Raw genomic sequence first — 21036 nt, 5'->3', positions numbered from 1 at the left:
TTTCACACAACAACGAAAAGGTGAACTGGAAACTGGTTGCTATAGACTCCAACTTATGATCATAAAGATTGCACTCCAAGGAGAATAGCCTGTCTGGTTATGGGCTAAGGTTTAGCTAGCTGACATTCGTACAAGTCCTTCGTTCACGATACATGTCCTTGAAACACACTCAATAACCCCGAGGTGCTGAAATGTCAGCCTTTAGTTTAAGGTTGACATCAGGATGTACTATTATAGTAAACTTGAACTTCAATGACATAATTTGAGCTTTTGTAGACGGGTTGTCTGTCTATGTACTGTCAGCTATCGTTTAGTTAAGATCTGCGCCATTTGTAGCAAGTGCATGTGCAGTGTCTGGGCGAGATTGACAGGTAAAGTGCGCTGGAGGGTCCATTGCCCTCGGTGCAGTGATCGGTTCGCTCTGTTGGCGGTGTATACATCAGGGATTTCAAGGTTAACAGGCTTTTGTGACGCACCTGTACAATCTTGATCCCATGATGTCAACAATGGTAATTGGCGTGATTAAATCAAGAAATGACAGTTTCTTTGCTTCGGGTTCACAGAAAATACATAATCAGGGACACGAAAGTCGCGTGAGGAAGTGGACAGGAAAGTCAGGGTTTAAAAGCAGACAATCCTGCCCGAATTCGCCTTCCCACAAAAACCTAGATCTCCATTGTTAGTTTTTCTTTGAGTCCTGACAATAGATCGCTGACAGTTTTCTACGGTTGTTTGAACTATGGAGATCTGTATGTATAGTTTATAGTCACACTTTGTCAGCGACGGACGTACAGCTTTGAGTTGAGTCACGGAAAACCGTAAGGTCTTACATATGTCTTACTTTTTACTTATTCCCAGCTTTATACAGCTGATACAAGCGTTTTGTATTTTCTTACAAAGTCTGCATGAATGTGAAAAGAATTCACCTATTTTAAGTGAAAACTACAGCTAGCGAGATTTTCGGTTGATACTAGAATGAATGGATCATTAACAAATTTGTTTGTGTTTTGCCAGATGGACGTGCGGCGGAAGCCGGTGGGAAGTTCCAACAGTACCGATGTGTTTAAAGGCTCAGCTCTAGTGTCAGCACTACTTTATACATCCCCGCGGAGGTTTAAGTGTCGTGCTTCGGCTTTCAAGTTCGCCAGACGCTTGTTCAAACTAGGATTCATCAGAAGCATTTTCGGATGGACTACTTTCGAGGACTCTTCACACTTGTATCGTTGGGAAGATGAAAATGTACCCCCTCGGGGTAGCAGCTTGAGTGCTATGATGTCTTATTCGTATTACCCACCCCTTCAGAAGGCTAGTTTAGATGGACATAGGACTAGTGATAAATTAGATAATAAACTTCTGGACGACGTCAAGGGCAGACTACTCCGCGACAACACTTCTAGCGGCTACCTCATCGACTCCTTCTTCCGGGACTTGGAGAAAAACTTTCCGGAAGAGTGCCGAAAACCGTCACAAAAACTCCAATCAAACTACTGGCAGAACAAACGCGCCAGTACGACATCCACCGACAGCTCGGCAGATCCCTACTCCCTGTATAAATCACGTGATAGACTATACCCCAAATCCACTCATTCAGCGTCCATGGCTTCGTCACGTGATCATTCAGTTATACCGGAAGAGGCCCCGGATACCTACATGATCGGCCGTCTGGGAATGCAAATGCCGCCATTTGACTATGAAATCTCTTCCAATACCCCTGGAACTTACAACAGCCATGCGTCAAGCGGAGCCGAGAGCGGCATGGGCGGCGATTCATCAAGTCGCCGATTCGCCGATCAAAATTTTTCCTTCTCTGATAATGAAAAACAACTGTTGGAGGAGATGAAACGCATGAAAAAAGAACATCAGCATATTTTGAGGTCATATGAAGACAGAATCAACAAGTTGATGATGAAAATGCACGAACTGAGAAGCATAGCTGAAATGCTAGAAAATTCCAGTACTAAGTCGTCACCATATGGAATTATTCCTGGAAAAGGAGGTTTGCTGGGATCAATAGGTAAATTCTCACGTGCAATGAGGAATAACTTTGTCTAGCGGATAAGTGTTGGCCTGTAAGAAAATTAGTGCATTTTGAATTAGATCCTGTATTTCTTGACGACATAAATGTTGCACAGTATAAAAGTCATTATTTACAAATCTTAATGAAAAGGCCTGCTTTAATATGGCTACTCCACTACCCTTATTTGTTTCCATCAGTGAAATGCATGACGTTTATCGTCATGTTACTTGCACTACAATTTGGAGCCTTACAAGAGAAAGTTTAACCAAAGCAATAATTTAGTCGCTAATAAGTGTTTCTTAACATCGGACAACATTGTCTGTTCAGATGCCAAACTGGATCAGGATCGTCCTTGGACGGGGTCGACACAGCCACAAGACTCCGACGTTCCGCCTCCGTTACCCCCAAGACCCAGCCGTGGGAATAAAGTCTACCCCAACAAGCCAATTCTTCAGCCGAGGAGAAAAATGAAGTACATCGCCTGGAAGAGGATAATTCTCAGTGATCTAGGTAATTTGTTTGTAAGCATGAGTATTCACATGTAGTACGCCTGTCTGTGGAACAGGAATGATTGTATTCACATGTAGTACGCCTGTCTGTGGAACAGGAATGATTGTATTCACATGTAGTACGCCTGTCTGTGGAACAGGAATGATTGTATTCACATGTAGTACGCCTGTCTGTGGAACAGGAATGATTGTATTCACATGTAGTACGCCTGTCTGTGGAACAGGAATGATTGTATTCACATGTAGTACGCCTGTCTGTGGAACAGGAATGGTTGTATTCACATGTAGTACACCTGTCTGTGGAACAGGAATGGTTGTATTCACATGTAGTACGCCTGCCTGTGGAACAAGAATGATTGTCCCATATTGATGGCATGTAAAAGACTCAAACTCACCAAGGTGGCATTTACGGTGTAATTGTTCCGGGGGAATTTCCACTTATTACTTGTTAATGGTTTCTGATGACGCACTGAGGTATATACTTTTTAATTTAGGATGCAATGAATTAATCCTGCTTTTGGTAAAGATCGAAAAGGGATAAAGTGGTAATAAATCCATAATCAAGGTTTGCGGACATGTATGGTTTATCATAACGGCATGGATCTCTTCCTCCACAGGAACGCCGGGAAGTCAGCTGTCCATCTGGCATACAATGATCGAACCGCGGATAGACACAGAAGCCGTAGAACTGTAAGTGAAGATTAATATTTTGCCTGCCACATGTAAACTGTTCAATCTAGCGGAAAGGTGACCTGTCTGTCTTCAATTATATGATAAACAGTGAAGTGTCCACCGTGAATTTCGGGTCTTATACTAATCAAAACCAGTAGCTGTTATTGCATGAGTGTTGGAAAATATTAGTGCGCGGAGCTGCCCTTCTTAGGTAAAGTTGACGAAAATCAGTTTCTAAAAGTGGCGGTTAATTTTGGAAGTTGGCCAAACCAACCGCGTTGAAAACCGCAAAATATTAAATGACAACTTTGAGCCCAGCCCAATTCGTACAGTTTTAGCTTATTTAGAAGTGTGTGTATACAAGAATATCTTTTATAGAGCACAGAATCTTTGGTTATCATTGTTTCTCCCTGGGTTATATTCCACGTACGCTGAGCTGTAAAACTGGATACCTGGTGTTGACAGTTCGCTCAGGGAGAACTGGGTCAGTCTTAGACCCCCGTGAACTTACATTGTGTGCCCCAGATAATTTAATGACAGTGTAAATCTAGCTGTTGATGGAGACGTCGGTTAAGCTTAGATCTATCACCAACTTGTTTCATTTATTGTCAAGTGCTTTTTGTTGTGTCCATTCACCAAGAAAGAAACTTGATAAGCTTGGGTGTTATTGATGTTCTATACGGTGCGCCATTCAGAAGTTTGTTTGACAACTTATAGTGTTGTTGGCTACATGCTGTTTGTTTTGGGGATTGCCCATATGTAGTTCAGAACGAAAAACCTGTACGATATTCTGATTATGTCCACACGTTGCCTGCAGTCCTGTCTTAGATTTGGCAGCGGACCAATTTTATATTTTATTCAGGCTTTTCTGAGATTATGGTTATTAATATTTTAGTGTGCCTCTCGAAATATTTTACTCTAATAAAGCTTTTACTCGATGACATTCTAAAGCCAAGTGTAGTGAAAAAACTATAGAGAATACCCCATTCCACCCAACGCAGCATTACCCAGGGCACTCGTTGGCTATAAAAAGCGATTGTGTTTGCAAGTCACACACGATTGAAATATCAAATCGTGTATTCGAATGCTATTCCTGCTGGATCGACTGCGGTGTTACTTCAGGAGGTTTGTGTGTTACGTGGTGTGTGGTGCGGTGTGTCATGTGTCAGTTGATGTATGAAGTATTCTTGACTGCAGCGTATACCTCGAACCAAATAAATAAACCGTACAACCATACAACTAATAGCTTTATTCACTGCTTTCAACGTGATAAACATAGTACTCTGGTTTTTTGGTCGAAAATACAAGTAATTATAATTAAACTTGTTTGTTTTTTATTGTGATATGGTTACCATTGTTGACTTTGTGGACATTTATAGGCGAAATCAATTTGTTGGTACTATCCGGTGGAAATTCAGGCAATATTGTTAAATTTACAAATCTTTTTTAGATATATACAGTTGTGAAGGATTTTAATCCAAAGGTATAAAAATGTTTTTTTTTTGCAGTGTGTTTAATGACGAGAGTGACGGATACCGCAGTCAGGTGTCGCTTTATGATGACGTCGTGGCGCGACGAGGCAGATCGAGAAGTTACGTGAGTAACCGCCATTTCAAGGAATTTCCATTATTATTTATAACAAATATCCCTGCGCGTCTCACTGGTGTAATTCCTCCGCAACTAAGTAGTTGATCTGCCTTGATTTTCGAGCCAATTTTATTATTGGTCTGTTGTCAGTCATGACTCTCTTTTCATTGCAGGTTTCAGTTGTTGATCGAGATAAGGCTCAGATTTTCGTCAGTAAGATGCATTTTCTCAAACTAACACTGCAAGACGTCATACAAGCGATCAGTGAACTTCAAACACCATTTCTGGACGAAGAAGGGTGAGTGATCACACAATTTAATCCATAATGTGGGTGGTTTGACCTGACAGTTTAAAAAGAAAGATTTGTATTCAGTCCTGGATAGTTAGTTTAAAGGAAATGTGATTTTTCCAAATTTTTCAACTCGTATAAGTATGCAAAGGCACGAATCAGACGTACCGTAAATTAAAATCGAAACCGTGATTTAGCTCAAATATATACATGCTCATCGTTGAATGATTTATGTTAATCAGGGCGGACGCTCTACTGGATTTGATTCTCTCACATAAAGATATGGACCGAGTTTTACATCAAGCCCAACGAAAAGGAACAGGTAACTTTTTTTGCAATCCAGATATGTGTCCATGTGTTAAATATTATTTAGAATGTCAGTTGTTACACTGAGACCAACTAGGTTGTCATAAAACCCTTAAATTGTACGATATTTTAACTTAATCCGATAATCCTGGGCTGCAATGTAATTTAGAAACTGCAAGTTGCCGATGACCTTCAAAACTTGTTGAAAATCTTCTCTGTTTCATTCTCTGAAATTATTTTTTTTTTAAAGATTAATACTAATCATTTTATAGTGTAGTTTTCCAAGTCATGAATGACATAGAATGTGCGATTCTCCATATAAACTATCGTATGATGAACTCAGAGGCACCAGTGGGAAATCTGTGAAGTGCTGAAGGTAATATTTGATACAGCGTGTCCCTCGCAAAATTTGTCTTGCATAAACACGTGCAGTATGTGTTGCTGTGTCATGGAATCATTGGATTATCTCCCTTGGCAGGTCAGTTCGATATCCCGGATTACATCATGTATGAGGTGTCACGGATTGACCACTACCGAGAAAAGGCAGAGTTACTCCGGTTCCAGCAAAGGATTCACGACTATCTCTTCGATATCGGTGAGTTTTGGATTATTGTTGGTCTTAGTTATTAGTGCTGGGTAAATCTGACAAAATGCAAATGCATGATCCGTTAATTCACAGCCTGATCTGTTAATATTTTCTTCCATATTCAGATTTCAGTGCCCAGTTCCGTGGGCTTCTTTATCATTTGTTTGATTGGTGTTTTACGCCGTACTCAAAGATATTTCGCTTATACGATGGTGGGTAGACTTCTTCGCAGTTTTTAATTTTTCTAATGCTTAATGGACGTCATTATACCTAAGAAGAGTTCAGTAGTTTGTGGCTGGAGGAAAGCCCTAGAACACCATCAAGCTTCATGACGAAAAGTCGCAGCGGAGCAAACAGGTTCTAACAGGCGATTTGATTGGTCATTGAATAGTGGCTGAAATGAGGCTGACAGGTTCAACTGTTCTGTTAAGCTATAGCAGTTGAGGACTCAGGCCTTTAAGGATTCCATCCGTTTATCTGTTTGTTTTTAATTGTGTATCCCCACTTTTTATTCACAGATCAACAGCTTAAAGATGTTCGCACGGCATGTGAAGAAATCTGCTCAAGGTAGCCCTATATTCATTCACACTTCACAGTTTCTTCAAAGTGATCTGAAGTATATTGCCTACACAATATTGTTATCATACCAGGTTTTTCACATTAGAAGTAATTTTCATGTGGGTATAACATTTTCAAATTTAGTAACGGTGTTTGCATATCATGCACAGTTCTGCAAACACTTACGGTTTGTTTACTTCATGTTTTTTGCAGCGTTTTCCTGAAGAACCTTTTAGAGACGTTATTAGCTGTTGGGAACCACATGAATGGGGGGACCGCCTCTGGGCAGGCGGACGGTTACCACCTGGAGGTGTTGGCCACTCTCAAGGAGATCGAGGATAGGGTTAGTAAAGCACGTCAACACGTCATTATTGAATTACGTCACATACTGTCAAAGAAATCATCTATCAACGGACCAGTATCTCAATGAAACTGTTTGAGCCCGGAATTGCTATTCTTATCTTGGCTGGGTGTCATTGGCATGATGTTCAAGCAAGGCGGCAGTCATGGGTGACACCAGTCTGTTATAGCGACACATGATCGGAAGATCAGCTTTAAAGAGACACACAAACGAAATGTTACATCCTTAAGTTTCTTGAGAATTCCAGTAACTTTAATTTGTATTTTTCCCCAGGAGGGACGCGAAAATTTGCTAGTGTTCCTTATAAAGACCTATTGCCAGCAGTACACACAAGACGTATCCAGGTATTCCCTTCCCGAACCATCAAATATGAGACACGCTGCACAGGTAAGCATTGGCAAGTTATCGCCTTTGGGAAAAGTTGAATCGAAATGTAAGCGGCATTTTCGAGATACAATCTAAAGTACACTTAATTTTCAAGTCGTCCTGGATGAGTATATCTAAGTCAACAACAAACAAAACAGTAACCAAGTTTTTATCCACATACATAAGAAGATGTTCTTATTTTAAATCGTGTGCAGTTTCTACCTTCTCAACGCTATATCGTATGCAAAATGTATCTTCAGACATGATTCAAATCGTATTGTGCTATTACAGGTCTCCCTTAACGACGTCAACAACGCTCTGTGTGGACTTAGCGATGACTTGGCTCACGTGAGAAAAAGTGTAAGTGTTCTGTTATTTTTAATTCATAACCATATTATCATAATTACTAGATATTTACATAACAATGCCTCTCAAATCCCCACCCCTTTTAAACCCAACAATTCGGTAATAAAATCCTAGAATTTGCCTCTTTGCTTTCTTGTTAGTGGCTTGGTATTGATTCCATCACATTCTTACTTAAAACTACCTGTACAGTTTATTTTGTGTCTATTTCAGTTATGGCATTTAATTATGGATCCGACTTGTTTTTTTTTTACAGATATCCCCTCTTCTTTACGACAACAACGGTACGCTCCCAGAAAACATTTCCAACCGTCTTCAGCAGTTTTTCGCAAAAGGTAAGAATCTCAGTGGTCATCATACCTTTGCCATGTCAAAAATAAAATCGCATCTCTCTCCATATTTACAATAATTTACAATAGACAAATCTACAGATGTGACTGAATAATACAACTACAGCGATATTTCAATCATAGCGTGTCGATATACCGATATGAGCAAAAATATTTATAAATTAGAATTTTTATTCTAGTATGATTTCTTTGAACATATTATATTTTCAAGATTGATTTGAGATCTTTCTTTATAAATAAGTATCACTAGAAAGTTTTAAGGTATAAAACTTGAAAATGAAACACGTTCAAAAAATCATATTAGAGGAACTAAAATTTTTCTGGTTTTCAGCTTGCAGAGTGATTTACGAACTTTTTCTTAAAAAAAGCTTGACAAACATATTACTCTTTCCCTTGTCATCCAGAAAATTCAATGTCACGAGTTTTATTCCTTGTCGTGCAGTGAAAAAAGGGCATCTATAATGAATTTAATAACTGATCTTTACCTGACATGAGAAGTTCTCATGAACTTAATCATCGGTTGTTATGTTTACTAATGCATTTTTAGGTTAAGTATAACAAATTTCGACTTGATATCTCCACCTCTCCTGACCTCCTCGTTAAAATGGTTTGAAATAAATGCAACTGTTAATTTTCAGTAGTTTTGAAATATCGAAAGGGATTTATATTTATTTTCTATCAACTTTTCTGGTGACTTTCAGCTGAAGAAGGCATCGAGGCGCAGATGCGACATTTTCGGGAGACGAAGGACAACTTCCAAAGGACAGCAGCTTACTTTATGTTTGACGGAGAGCAGGAAGAGGTAAGGCAGGTATGTAGTCTAATATACGAAGAACAACATTTGCTGCTTTGGCCATTAATTGTTTAACCAAGATGCTTGCAACAACATCGTAACAGCGAAATTCCTCAGGGACATCTTCATCCTTATTTCTATTGGTTTACAACTGAAAATATTTACCGTATAAGTGAACAATCTTGAGCACTGTGTTAAGTGGTAATCAAACAAATTAATAAATCTTTTGTCACATGTTAATCACCCGTAGTTCTGTCTTCAGCAGTGCACTAAGACCTTCTTTGGAACATGGGCAACATTTTTGCACGATTGCAAACATCACTGGAAAGATGTTCAACGGAAGCTTGCCAAGGAACGATTCCAAACAAACTTCACCATAACACGAGACAAGAAGGTAAACCATTTTGTGAATACATTGGTGACCGGAGCTCACATCAGTAATATTGCAGCCAAATCAAAAGAAATGACAAACGAATTGTTTCGTTATTCAGCCGTTAAGTTCGTAATCTGACTGAAGTATTGGGTCATGTGTTGTTTCCTTTCATTTGAAAGATACAGGTTGACTATTTGTTTGTACCACAGGCATTAAAATGTTTGTATAGTCCATTAATAGATTTTATTACACAATGAAAGTTTACTGTTATGTATCTCACCCATACCAGGTACCATCCAGGAAGCTTCCATTACCAGACCCACCGCCAGAGATACCACCTAAACCCTCACCAATGGTATCAACCTCCTCCTCAAAGCTTAACCAGTCACCCACCAAAAGCTCAGGAGAGAGTCTTCCCACTGACACGCAGGTCCGGGGGAGAAACCTGTGGGAGACCTCCGAGTCCTCATCTCGGCGACCCCGGGACCCTCATCACAGCAAACACAATGCTGAAAGACAGACCCGGGCCGACCAAGAACACTGCAAACCCTTGTTCAATAGAAAACAGACATACCACAAGGATGGCTCTTCTACTCGTTCCCCTTCCCCTAAAAGAATCATTTCTACCCCACCCACAACTGGGGATATACATCGTCCTGTGCCCACACCACCGAAACCATCCAAACCCTACAGCAACAACCTTCAGGTACACCCGTCCAACTATGAAAACCAGGATGATGCCCTTCTACAGCATCCCCAGTCCACGGTTTCTCAAAAGGACAACAGCCCTACACGATACGGGGGTAGTGAAAATATGCCACCGTCTCCGAGAAGGGCACAGATACCAGTACCAGACCCCGAGGAGTCTCAAAGAAAACAGTCAACCGGATTTTCATTGAAGTCATGGTTACGGAAGGAGAATGTCAAATCTCGACAACCAAATCAAGAACAAATGGTATCCCCAAAGGAACCCGAGCACCAGAATAAGTCTAATACTGCCTTTGTGAAATTGAGGAACACCGTGGTGCAAAAGTTCGGAAATAACGGCGGCTCTAGGAGAGGATATGACGCGTCAAGTCCGGAGTCAAAACATCGATCTGCTGTGGATCATCGAGAATTCCGTCACCACAGTCTGAATAAATACTCAGGCAACAGAGACAGTTCCAGCGGCCGATCTCGTTCTAGATCACCATCAGGGGACAGAAATCCCACAAAACGTTCTGGCCACCAAGACAGTGATATGGAGGCCGAAGAAGAAGTGGCCTTTTACAACGGCAGAGGAAGCAAACCTCGAGATAAACCTCCAAATAAAAACGTACCTCCAGTCGTGCCGGCCAAGCCCCAAGCCGAGGTGAAGGCTAACTTTGCCTCATTTGGAATAATTGACCCAAATACAGGGTCGTACCGTCCGGCTGAGAAAGCTAAGCAGCAGAGTGACGTGAACAATAACGAGCAGGGTTCTCCCAGGGTTGTACATTCGAAAAGGGTTCGGGGTAGAGACAGAGCACCCCTAGCCCTCGGCAGTAACATGAGCTTATCAGACCCCTATCCTCGCCCTGACGGGTCTACTAACCTGGTCCCTCAGCGCCAAAGCTGGGATGCCAATCCCCAGTCAACCGTTCCAAGCAACTCAGCAAGAGCGCAGAGACAGTTTAACACCATTGCTGGAAGCTCACCAGTGAACCCTATCCCAACATATCGAGCTAAAGTCATCCACATGTATGAAAACCAGTCAAAATACGATGCTTCCGAAATGGTTCCTCCAGGTGTATACCATGAAGCTCCCCAAGATCTACACTCGGCCAGGGGACCACATAGATATAACACAATGGGTCCAAACCGAGCCAGCAACTATCTGCTCATGCAGAGTAAAGAGGATCAGCACGGTAATGCCCATCAAGACCGCTCCGAGGACAGGTTTGCCGACCAGAGGCGCCAGCAACAAGGGGACTTAAAGAGGATGCCTCAAGACAAGGGCATAGAGCCTATGGGTATGAGCTATCAGGGAAACAACCAAGGCCAGCAGACCCAGCTTAACCCACGCGATAAGGCTGCTGCACATGCACAGTCAATCACATCTTTAATAGAACGTTTTGAAGCCGGTAAAGGCCCTCCACCTCCCGGATATCAGGGGTCAACTGTCGCGATGACGTCAACGCCCGTTACACAACGTAAAAACCTGCAGATATCTGTGCAGCCGGAGTCCGCGGGTCGCGATGGGCAGAGACAGATGTATGATCACATTCAGAACCCGTTCCCACTGCTGGATGGAGTGACCCAAGCCGCTTCCACAGGAAGTGGTAAGTCCCACGGGGAAAATCAGAGGGGTTCCAATCCCGGAGGTGACAGCCGTCATCATGGTGACTCCAACTCTCGTGCTAGCCATCACCAGTATCACGGCAACTCTTCAGGTCACCCGGGACCTGGATACGACCAGCAGAGACGGCCTGAGCAGGACGAAGGTTATCGAGATCAGCTGAGGCGAGCGCTGAACAACAACAGCAACGTTGTCATGCAGCGGTACTCCAAGCCCAGCCCTGGTTATAGCGGACATTCTTCCACGTCGCACCGCAGTCCTCCACAAATGATGCGGGCGATGCCGGTCAAACCCTCCGTGTACCATCATGGCGGAGTGACTGTTTGACGGGATAAACATTTACAACATTCGCTCTTCACTTTATGTCATTTTGTTTTGTCTCTCTTAAGTGCCACTGCTCATTTCGGTTTGTCATCTTTCATTTATCGCATGGCAATAATTTGTTTTGATAGTTTTATGTCTGTGATTTGTCTGGCCAGTATACCTTAAAGAGTAAATGACTCTTAAAAGGTAAATGTCTAAATGGCAGATTTGATAGCGGACTGGTTTAGATTCGGTGACGAAGAAAGATATAAAATGTTTTCAAAACGGAAGAAACGTGTTGGTGACTTTTTAATATTTAGTCTAGTATTACATTTTCCAATGTACAGTTATCTTGCTGCTAAAAGCACTTCCATCTGGTTAAGGCAATTTCTGCACGAGAAGGTTGTCTGAAAGACGGGCTAACCAAAGGTTACGGATGAGCAATAGCATCTCCCACAACACTTTGCACTTGGGTTTATCAACCAGCAGTTACGTATTAGTTTCAAGTTTTATGTTGCATCCAAGAATGTTATATTTTTGTAACGGCCAGTAGAGAAGACGGGACAGAGCTAAGAGAAAGCCCTGCAACTTTCCTGGTACTTGGCGGACTAAACTTACGCCCGCATGAAAGCCAAGGATAGGTTGAAATAAACCATTGTTTTATTTATTTATTTGATTTTTTACTTAACATATTGCTGACGAATTTTTCACTCATGTAACGATGGTTAGCTTTATGAGGTGAGGAAGCCAGAGTGTCAGAAGTATGTATGAACAGCCACCGTTAGGCAGTACAAATCCCAAGGTGCCCAGACTGAATATACCTAGCTCCGATTAAACAAGTAATCACAGGAGTTGGGGTTTGCAGTTTAATCAAGAAATCCAGACCAAGGAAACTAGCCGTTTTGGGACTTCACTAGGCGCACGTGGGGCATAATTGAATCAGTTAAGAACAGTCAAGTACTGATCAGTTTAGTGTCATTCCAGATGGACTCCGTGGACTATTCTGTCTGGGTAATTCCTTACACGTGACAATAATAATCATGTTGTCATTTTTGGTTATAGGGTGAATACAATATGAAGGTGAAAATAAGGGAACCTGTTTTTTACGAAAACATTTACCTGGAACATGACATTTTCTCTCATTTGGCATGTAGCCTAAATAAAACGATTGATAATTGTTTTCGTGACAACACAGTGAGAGGGAGGTAATTATGGACCGTGATAACAACATGGCGATACCATGGACGACTCAATGTGGCAGCATATAAATGTTTATTTATTTATTTGGTGTCTTACGTCCTCCTCAAGAATATTTCACTTATATCACGGCGGTCAGCATTATCGTGGGAGGAAACCTGGCGGGGCCCGGGAGAAACCCACGGGCATCCGCAGGTTGCTGCAGACCTTCCCACTTGGAGAGGAAGCAGGCATGACCTGGACTTGAACCGCACTGGTGAGAGACTTCTGGGTTATTACGCCGTGCTGACGTGCTAACCATCTCAGCCACGGCGCCCATAGATGTTTAGACACAGCTACAAACCTGCAGGAGGGTAGCGGGGCATTGATATGGCATGTAATAAACGCAGAGTGCGACATGTTAATCCTGATCAAACAAAGAATGAGGAATACATATATTATCTTTCGCTGGAAAGTTTGGTAACTTCGGGCGGAACAGCAAAAAGATGAAAACAATTTCTGGGATTTGTAACCCAGCTCTCGCTAGTTCGGCTGCAGCTTTAAGACAGGAGGTTTGTCAGGTACATAGTGAAGGACGGTGGTTTCACTCCTGTTACTATCACCCATAAACCTGATCATCGTCATATTAGTGAAACATTCTTGAGTACGACGAGCTGTCAACCAATCAGTCCTGGGACAAGTACGGATTGCTTCCCATACCAGATCGAAGTATTGTTTGATTTGTGCTCAACATTTTCGACGCTTTTCAAGCTGTTAATAGTTTTCAGGTGGATTTATTTTAAGTCACAGCCCACAAGGTCATGTGGTAGAACGAGAGAAATCAACGATGAGGCTTGAAAATTTGGAAAACTTGAGTATTTGATCAACCAATTCTGCTAGATCGTACACGGGGACACCATATACTTGTAAGTTAGTATTACCATTTCAACGAAGCGATGAGCGCCAGTGCAAATCAATCCCCCCCCCCCCCCAACACACTTCAACGAAACAATATTGCATACGATCTTTAGGATGAAGATTATACGATACACCTGAAATGCAGAGCCCAAGCAATTTACGTTTGACAGTTATGTAGGTAACAAAATGAATGGATTTACAACACAACTGAACATATTTCGTTATAGCAGAATCTGTCCGTGTTTTACATGGATTCTTCAAATGGTGTACACAGAAAAGGCGACGTGACTTTAATGGAGGAGGTGCATAAATTCGAAATATTTTGAAATTAATTTACTTACTTATTTATTTATTTATTTGATTGACGTTTTACGCCGTACTCAAGAATATTTCACTTATACGACGGCGGTCAGTATTATGGCGGGTGGAAATCGGCCAGAGTCCGGGGAAACCCACGACCATCCGCAGGTTACTGACAGACGTAAGGACAGAGGAAGCCAGGAAGAGCTGAACTTACAGCGACTGCATTAATGAGAGGCCTCTGGATCATTGCGCCGCGCTGGCGTGTTAATCATCTCGGCCACGGAGGCCCCATTTTCAAATTAATATGAAATCTTCGCACAATTTAGAGCAGTTTATAACACTGTCCATCTCCATCTTTAAACGATCAACATAGACAAGTTGAAGGTGAATACTTAACTACCAAGTTCGTGTGATTAAGAAAATGTAAACTAACGTCCGCACATGGGATATAGTTTACCAGTGTATATGAAATTTAAAACACTAACAGCGGGTTGAAACACTACTTTGGGGTTTGTTATTGCATTGTGGGTAAAATTATGATTTAACCAAATACGTGTCATAATTAATTAACTTTCAGACAACGTTTCATTTGTTTTAAATTTGTTTTAAATCTCCGTTCCAAAATTAAAGAAGCATGATATATATTGTTGAATATGTAGTGTATTCCGAAAGCAAGGTTTATGGAATTCAAAATGGCCACGGACCTATTTCATATATCTGTTTGGTTAGAATCTCAGTAATATCTAAATTATTTGACTCTTTTGGTTGAAGGAAACTGGAAAAAACCCGAGGCCAAGTCAGGTATTTTTTGGCTCTCGGATCTTCTAAAACAAGTCCTTCTCACCATCAGGTTATTTGTTTGCTACATGTGACGCACAGATATGCTCACTGACAATATTGTTGGATGACACGCGGTCTTCAGAAAACGTTAGACTGCGAAAACGACCACACGAGCGTCGTCAACTGCTTATCGTTACCAAGGCGAGACAAGCGATGAGAATGGGGGAATTTACCAATTCTACAAGGCCGGGTGCTCCTGTAACCAAGGCGAGACAATCGATGAGAATGGGAGGAATTTACCAACTCTACAAGGCCGGGAGCTCCTGTTACCAAGGCGAGATAAGCGATGAGAACGGGGGGATTCACCAATTCTACAGGGCCGGGAGCTCCTGTTACCAAGGCGAGACAAGCGATGAGAACGGGGGGATTCACCAATTCTACAAGGCCGGGTGCTCCTGTTACCAAAGCGAGACAAGCGATAAGAGTGGGGGGGATTTACCAATTCTACAAGGCCGGGAGCTCCCGTTACAATGGCGAGACAAGCGATTTGAACGGGGAAATTCACCAATTCTACAAGGCCATTAGCTCCTGTTACAGAAGCGAGACAAGCGATGACAACGGGGGAATTCACCAATCCTGTTACAAGCGATGAAAACGGGGGAATTCACCAACTCTACAAGGAGGGAAGCTCCTGCTACAAACGCGAGATAAGCGATGACAACGGGGGAATTCGCCAATTTTACAAGGCCGGGAGCTCCTGTTACCAAGGCGAGACAAGCGATGAGAACGGGGGAAATCACCAATTCTACAAGGCCGGGAGCTCATGTTACCAAGGCGAGACAAGCGATGAGAGTAGGGGAATTTACCAATTCTACAAGGTCGGGAGATCCTGTTAAATGATTCCGCTCCTCTCCAATACTTGACATCAGCGACGAGGTGGCACAGACGTTAATTCGGTAGACTGCTACTTCACTTGGAATCTGCCCACGAATCTGGGGTTTGGATTCCACTTGAATTTTCTTCTTGAATGTCTGCCCAAAGGTATACTGGTTGTTTTTGTGGTCGAGGAATGAAAGTGTTGATGTATCGAGATGACCATCAGGTCACGTACATATGTGTTCTTGATTTGTGGAACCGTAAAATTCCGTCGAAAATGTGACAGAAATCAATGGACGTTTTCGAAAAGGTACAAACATGCATGTTCTTGTTATTGTATCCGGCAACAACGCCAGAAAAGTTAGCACGGAACAGCTGAAATATGCTCTTTTTCCCTATTCAAGGACATTAATTTAAAGATTGCCGGGAATTTTGGGCCATATATTTGTTTTTTCAATGGCCATATGACTGCAGCTGTTTTCCATGTTCATGTAAACATTGCACAGAACAAGACTCGGGTAATCTGCTTACTTGCCAGTGCATTCAAGCCGAGGATGACTAATGGGTGACCAACCATAAGACGAGAACAGTTCACCTAAGTGAGGACTGGTGTGAAAAACACGTCCAAAAGTGCCAGAAAAGACCATGACCAAATCTGTGGTTGTTGAAGAGCGAAGATCTCGTACCGGTACTCGATGATGGCATGGGCAAGAACACTGAAGAGGACTTCATGCTAAGGGTCAAATGGAGATTTGAGGGTTTATTGAGAGGAAAGGAGAGACAGCGATTATGAAGGTTCTGATTCCTCACAAGTACTTCATGTGTCGAGCTTTTACGAGGGCTACATTTATAAACAAGCGAAGTCGTGGTGTAAATCTAGGCGAAAACAATTACCCCATAGAAAATGAAGGACAATGCTGAAGTCGACACAACCATATTTTCTCTACCATGGTTTTCATGGCGGTACCATGGCGGTATCATGGGTAAGTATATTTTTACTTACCTTGTGTTTTATATACACAGTTTTTGCAAGGAAGGATGCCTCAGCTCATGATAACATGATAACCCTACTGCTATATTATACAACTATACGCAGACTTCTAATCTTGCACAACACCGTGGTAAAAATGGTTTTTACGTAGCGTGAACGGTGTTTTATGCCACAACAGAATGGTCTGTAAGCAGTTGTTGTCCAGTCAGTATAACATTTCCGCTTACAATGGCTGTTCAGTCCAATATGCATGCAGCCTGTGACTTTTTCGTGGTGGAAAGAGGCGCTGACAGTGATAAACACAACGTATATATTGGAATGAGAAAGAATGGGAATGGAAATGCAAAAGCACAAACAGATGGACAAAATCATTTAAAATCTGACGGCGTCAAATGGAAATGCCCATTTTGATTGTAGAGGTATCTTGAGTAAAGTGTACTCATGTTTAGTGATTTGTTCAAATATTTCACTACTGAAGACATTGTACGTGCGAGCACTGATGGAAACTCAAGCATTCTTTAGTGATATGTATGCTTGGGGTTTGAGGTGGTACTTAACAGTTTTTCAGTTATATGACGAAAACATCAGTGGTATGACCTGTTCCAAAGCCCATGCAGGTAATAACGGGATAAGGGAGAAGATGAGAAATTTCCTCAGTTCATAACCTGAGAGGATGCCGGTCTCACGCTTAAACCTGTGGCGCAATCATCTTCTCAGTAACAATATTATATACTTTACTGCAATGTGTACGTATATTTATAAGATTAGTTGTTTCATTCCTTAAAGTGTTATGAGTGAGTGAGTGCTTGGGGTTTAACGTCGTACTCAACAATTTTTCAGTCATATGACGACGATAAAGTGTTATGAAAGACACTGAAAGACGAACCTAAACGGTATGAACATTCAGAGTTACTTTCCCATTGCTCAACGGAACAAGCTGTGTGTACCACAAATATCCTACTGCTAATTATTAACAATCCAAACAATGCTTTAGCACAACGGAACAAGCTGTGTGTACCACAAATATCCTGCTGCTAATTATTAACAATCCAAACAATGCTTTAGCACAACAAACTTTTAATACGGCAAATTTGTTTTGTGTTGAGTATTTGCTCTTAATTCTGATTTCCGCTTTCTACTGGAAAAGTGCTATTGTCTGGATTGTTTTATTTAAATTTTCTGACACGGATTCAGGGAAAGTTATGACTGTATAACTCATTGTAAATTCTCTTCAAGCGGCTTGGGCGGAGACGGTATGCCATGCAGTTTGTAGTTCTGTGTTGTCATATGTCACTTTATGGAGTGAATGGGTGAAGGCTACATCACAGCCTAGGCCGCTCAACCTAATGACTGCTTCGATTCACAGAAGCCATTTGTGCGGTAGTTATTTTGTTCTTTATGTTATTCGGTGACATCTCATTAAAATAATAAAGTATGATACTTTCTATAAAGCCTGACTATTCTGCTTTCGACTGAAATATGTTGTAGCCAAGCACAGTGTTGTCCTTTCAATGAAAGACCTATACAAACTGTGTGGAATTTTATTTTTTATTTTTTTTAAATTCGTAAGAGAGAAAAACGGTTTTAAACATTGTCATTTTCTACACCATCCATCGATTTGAGGCACGTTGAACTTTCTTGTCCAATGAAAAGTCGCCTTTCCTTCTGTTGAAAATTCATTGTGACGTCACTGTGCTTAAAGTTTGCTACAATATAATTAACGTGCATTTCCAGTCTCAAGTAAATACGTGCATATATCCTGATAAGCGTGGATTTTAAGGTCTGTGAAAGCCAATTCTAAAAATGAAAGAGTTTGGGATGTGCTGGAGCGACACATCATGCCTACATGCGTGGCTTAAGGCAGCCAAAATTTGCCTTGAATGTAATGCCTGAAGAGCTGCAGGGCGTCCTTTTTTCAACAGGTGTCATTCAATGTACTGGCCACCCAGTTATGTTTTGTATTGCCTATTGATTTGCCAAAACGCTATACCTATCCTTGCAATTGTAGCAAACACACGTGAAAAATCATGTTTCAAAGGCAAAATATGATTTTCGATCGTTATTTGGGCAAATTCATTGTCTTACGAAGTGCTTTGACAAAACTGTTCGAAAAAGGGAAAAGTCAGTGAAACTGCTGGTAATTCCTTAACCTGTTCTGCAAATAATTGTGTTCACTGACGAGGTGGCCGAGTGGTTAAGGCGATGGACTGCTAATCCACAAATACAAGTCATAAATGTATCAAACACATGTAATCGTTTATCTATTTTCAGCTAATTCCTTTGAATTTATTGGAAATATAGACTTTTTTTTCATTTTACAAATTGGAAAAATCGGGACATTTTCCATGCTTTTACATTCGTGGGTATAAATGCAGTGTCATGCACTTAAATCATTTTCCATTTGTTGGTTTTTAGGTTTTCTAGACTGATAACTGTCCCTCACAACATGTTTGTTTGCTACTATCGCCGTGGTATACAATGCTACGCTTTGCTTGTAGCTTGTTTTTCTTGCAAGTGGACTTTTTTATATATTTTTTGTTACTTTCTTTGCGTCCTTGCCAAAATGATTGCGAGTCTTTTTTTTCAACAGTTGTTGTTCAACATATTAGCCACCCAGTTATGTTTTGTATTGCCTACTGATTTGCCAAAAAGCTATACCTATCCTTGCAAACATGGCAAAGACACGTCAAAAACCATCAAGGGTTTGAAGCTCAGACATGATTTCCCATCGTTATTTGGGCAAAATTGCTGATAAATCCTTCCTCCGTACTGCAGACGGTTGTTGTCAGTGACGAGGTGGCCGATGGTTTCGAAATTACGGTGGCAGAGAGAGAAGTGTGTGATTTATTGAAAGATGGGATTACGGTCGCAGGCCAGGAATGTTCGTGCACTGAGGTGACAAGAAGGTCCGTGGTCGTGTCGTTTATGCATTTGTCGAGCTATGTACTGGACGATGAAAATAGAGCCAAACTCTTGGAAATGAATGTGGAAACGGTGACGGAAATCAAACGGCGCGTTTACAGAGGAACGAATGTAACCGAGGAAACAAGGTATGTGCGTGTTGTTCTTCCACCAAATGTGAAGTCACTGCCGTATGCCATGAAGTCTAGTACGGGAAATAGCTACGAATATGTTCGTGTTGTACACGACATTCAAGTAAAGGTCTGCTCACTGTGCTTGTCCGACGACCATTTAAAGATTGTCCGGAATTTCGCTGCCATATCTGCTTGCCACATGACAAGGGCATGCGCCAACACGCGAGTGTTTTGATTGCAAATGTTCCCCCTGCAAATGTATCGAACGCACAGAATGTGACGTCTGCAACATGTTTACTTGCCAGTACTCAGAATCAGAGAATGGCTACCGATTGGCCATCCAGGCCATAACACTTCATGAAGGCGAAGGTGGGCATGTAAGCCTGTCTATTGTTTCGCAAATGCCCGAGATCAACAGCCCAGATATTCCTGAAACTCAGCTCGACAACGACCGGTAATGAAAGACCAGATCCAGAGCATCGGGCGCTGGAGAGCGGAGATCTCGTGCCGGTTCTCGATGAGGGTGGAGGCTACAACAATGTCCTAGACTGCCAGGTGCCAAAAGGGAGCGTTGAGGGTTGATCAAGGGGAGGGAAGAGACAGCGATTGTGGAAACATAGACTCTTCACAAGACCGATGCTCCAGCAAACGTAGGCGGCGATACAAACCCCAGCTGAATCTAAATAAAGCGAGAAGGATCTTAGTGTTGAGCCTTTAGGCTTATTAATCAGACAATCACCAGGTGTAAAGGGTATTGATAACCCTTGCATGAACACACAATGTCTACTATTTCAGCATGGAGATGACGCAACTGTAACGACCCGTAATAGTTCTTAGGTTAAAAGTGTGTTACATGTGTCAACAAATATTGTGGTAAATGTTGAAAAATCTCAAATTTATTGCCGTGGTATTAATGATAACGTTGACAAAATCGAAAACATTCCTGTTGTAAAGGACTTAATAAAGTCCTAGGCGTGAATCTTGGTTCGAACCAAAACATATGTAACGAGCGGAATTGGTCAGAAAAGCTCAAAAGCGTTAAGTGCATTGTTAATATGTGGAAACAACGCAAATTGTCCTTGTAATGTTAAGTCGCCATTATATTATCCTTATTATTGTCTAGATTCTGGTACAGCAGGGCCGTTTTAGCCGTCCCAGATGTTATTTTGCATGATGTAAAGCAAACTTGCACAGATTTTCTTTGGGG

The 21036-nt window shown here is 41.7% G+C and overlaps 1 protein-coding gene across 5 annotated transcripts in view; it reads left to right on the top strand.

Annotated features, from left to right (window-relative positions):
- Positions 1 to 11983, top strand: part of LOC135475149 (uncharacterized) — a 42048-nt gene extending 30065 nt beyond the window's left edge. For 3 of the 5 annotated variants that reach the window (XM_064754917.1, XM_064754916.1, XM_064754915.1), the window contains exons 2-16: positions 1015 to 2014; positions 2345 to 2527; positions 3144 to 3216; positions 4707 to 4794; positions 4959 to 5083; positions 5317 to 5396; positions 5859 to 5975; positions 6485 to 6533; positions 6738 to 6867; positions 7159 to 7272; positions 7543 to 7611; positions 7871 to 7949; positions 8666 to 8775; positions 9020 to 9151; positions 9420 to 11983. In XM_064754917.1, coding sequence (XP_064610987.1) covers positions 1015 to 2014; positions 2345 to 2527; positions 3144 to 3216; positions 4707 to 4794; positions 4959 to 5083; positions 5317 to 5396; positions 5859 to 5975; positions 6485 to 6533; positions 6738 to 6867; positions 7159 to 7272; positions 7543 to 7611; positions 7871 to 7949; positions 8666 to 8775; positions 9020 to 9151; positions 9420 to 11774 — 4704 coding nt within the window. In that variant the 3' untranslated portion in view covers positions 11775 to 11983. The remainder of the gene's footprint in view (positions 1 to 1014; positions 2015 to 2344; positions 2528 to 3143; positions 3217 to 4706; positions 4795 to 4958; positions 5084 to 5316; positions 5397 to 5858; positions 5976 to 6484; positions 6534 to 6737; positions 6868 to 7158; positions 7273 to 7542; positions 7612 to 7870; positions 7950 to 8665; positions 8776 to 9019; positions 9152 to 9419) is intronic. The other 2 variants (XM_064754919.1, XM_064754918.1) reach the window with 2 other exon arrangements.
- The last annotated feature ends 9053 nt before the right edge of the window (positions 11984 to 21036 follow it).

The sequence above is a fragment of the Liolophura sinensis genome, chromosome 9, assembly GCF_032854445.1.
Source record: "Liolophura sinensis isolate JHLJ2023 chromosome 9, CUHK_Ljap_v2, whole genome shotgun sequence".
In the NCBI taxonomy this organism is placed as follows: domain Eukaryota; kingdom Metazoa; phylum Mollusca; class Polyplacophora; order Chitonida; family Chitonidae; genus Liolophura; species Liolophura sinensis.
This window is presented reverse-complemented; position numbering and strand designations above follow the sequence as displayed.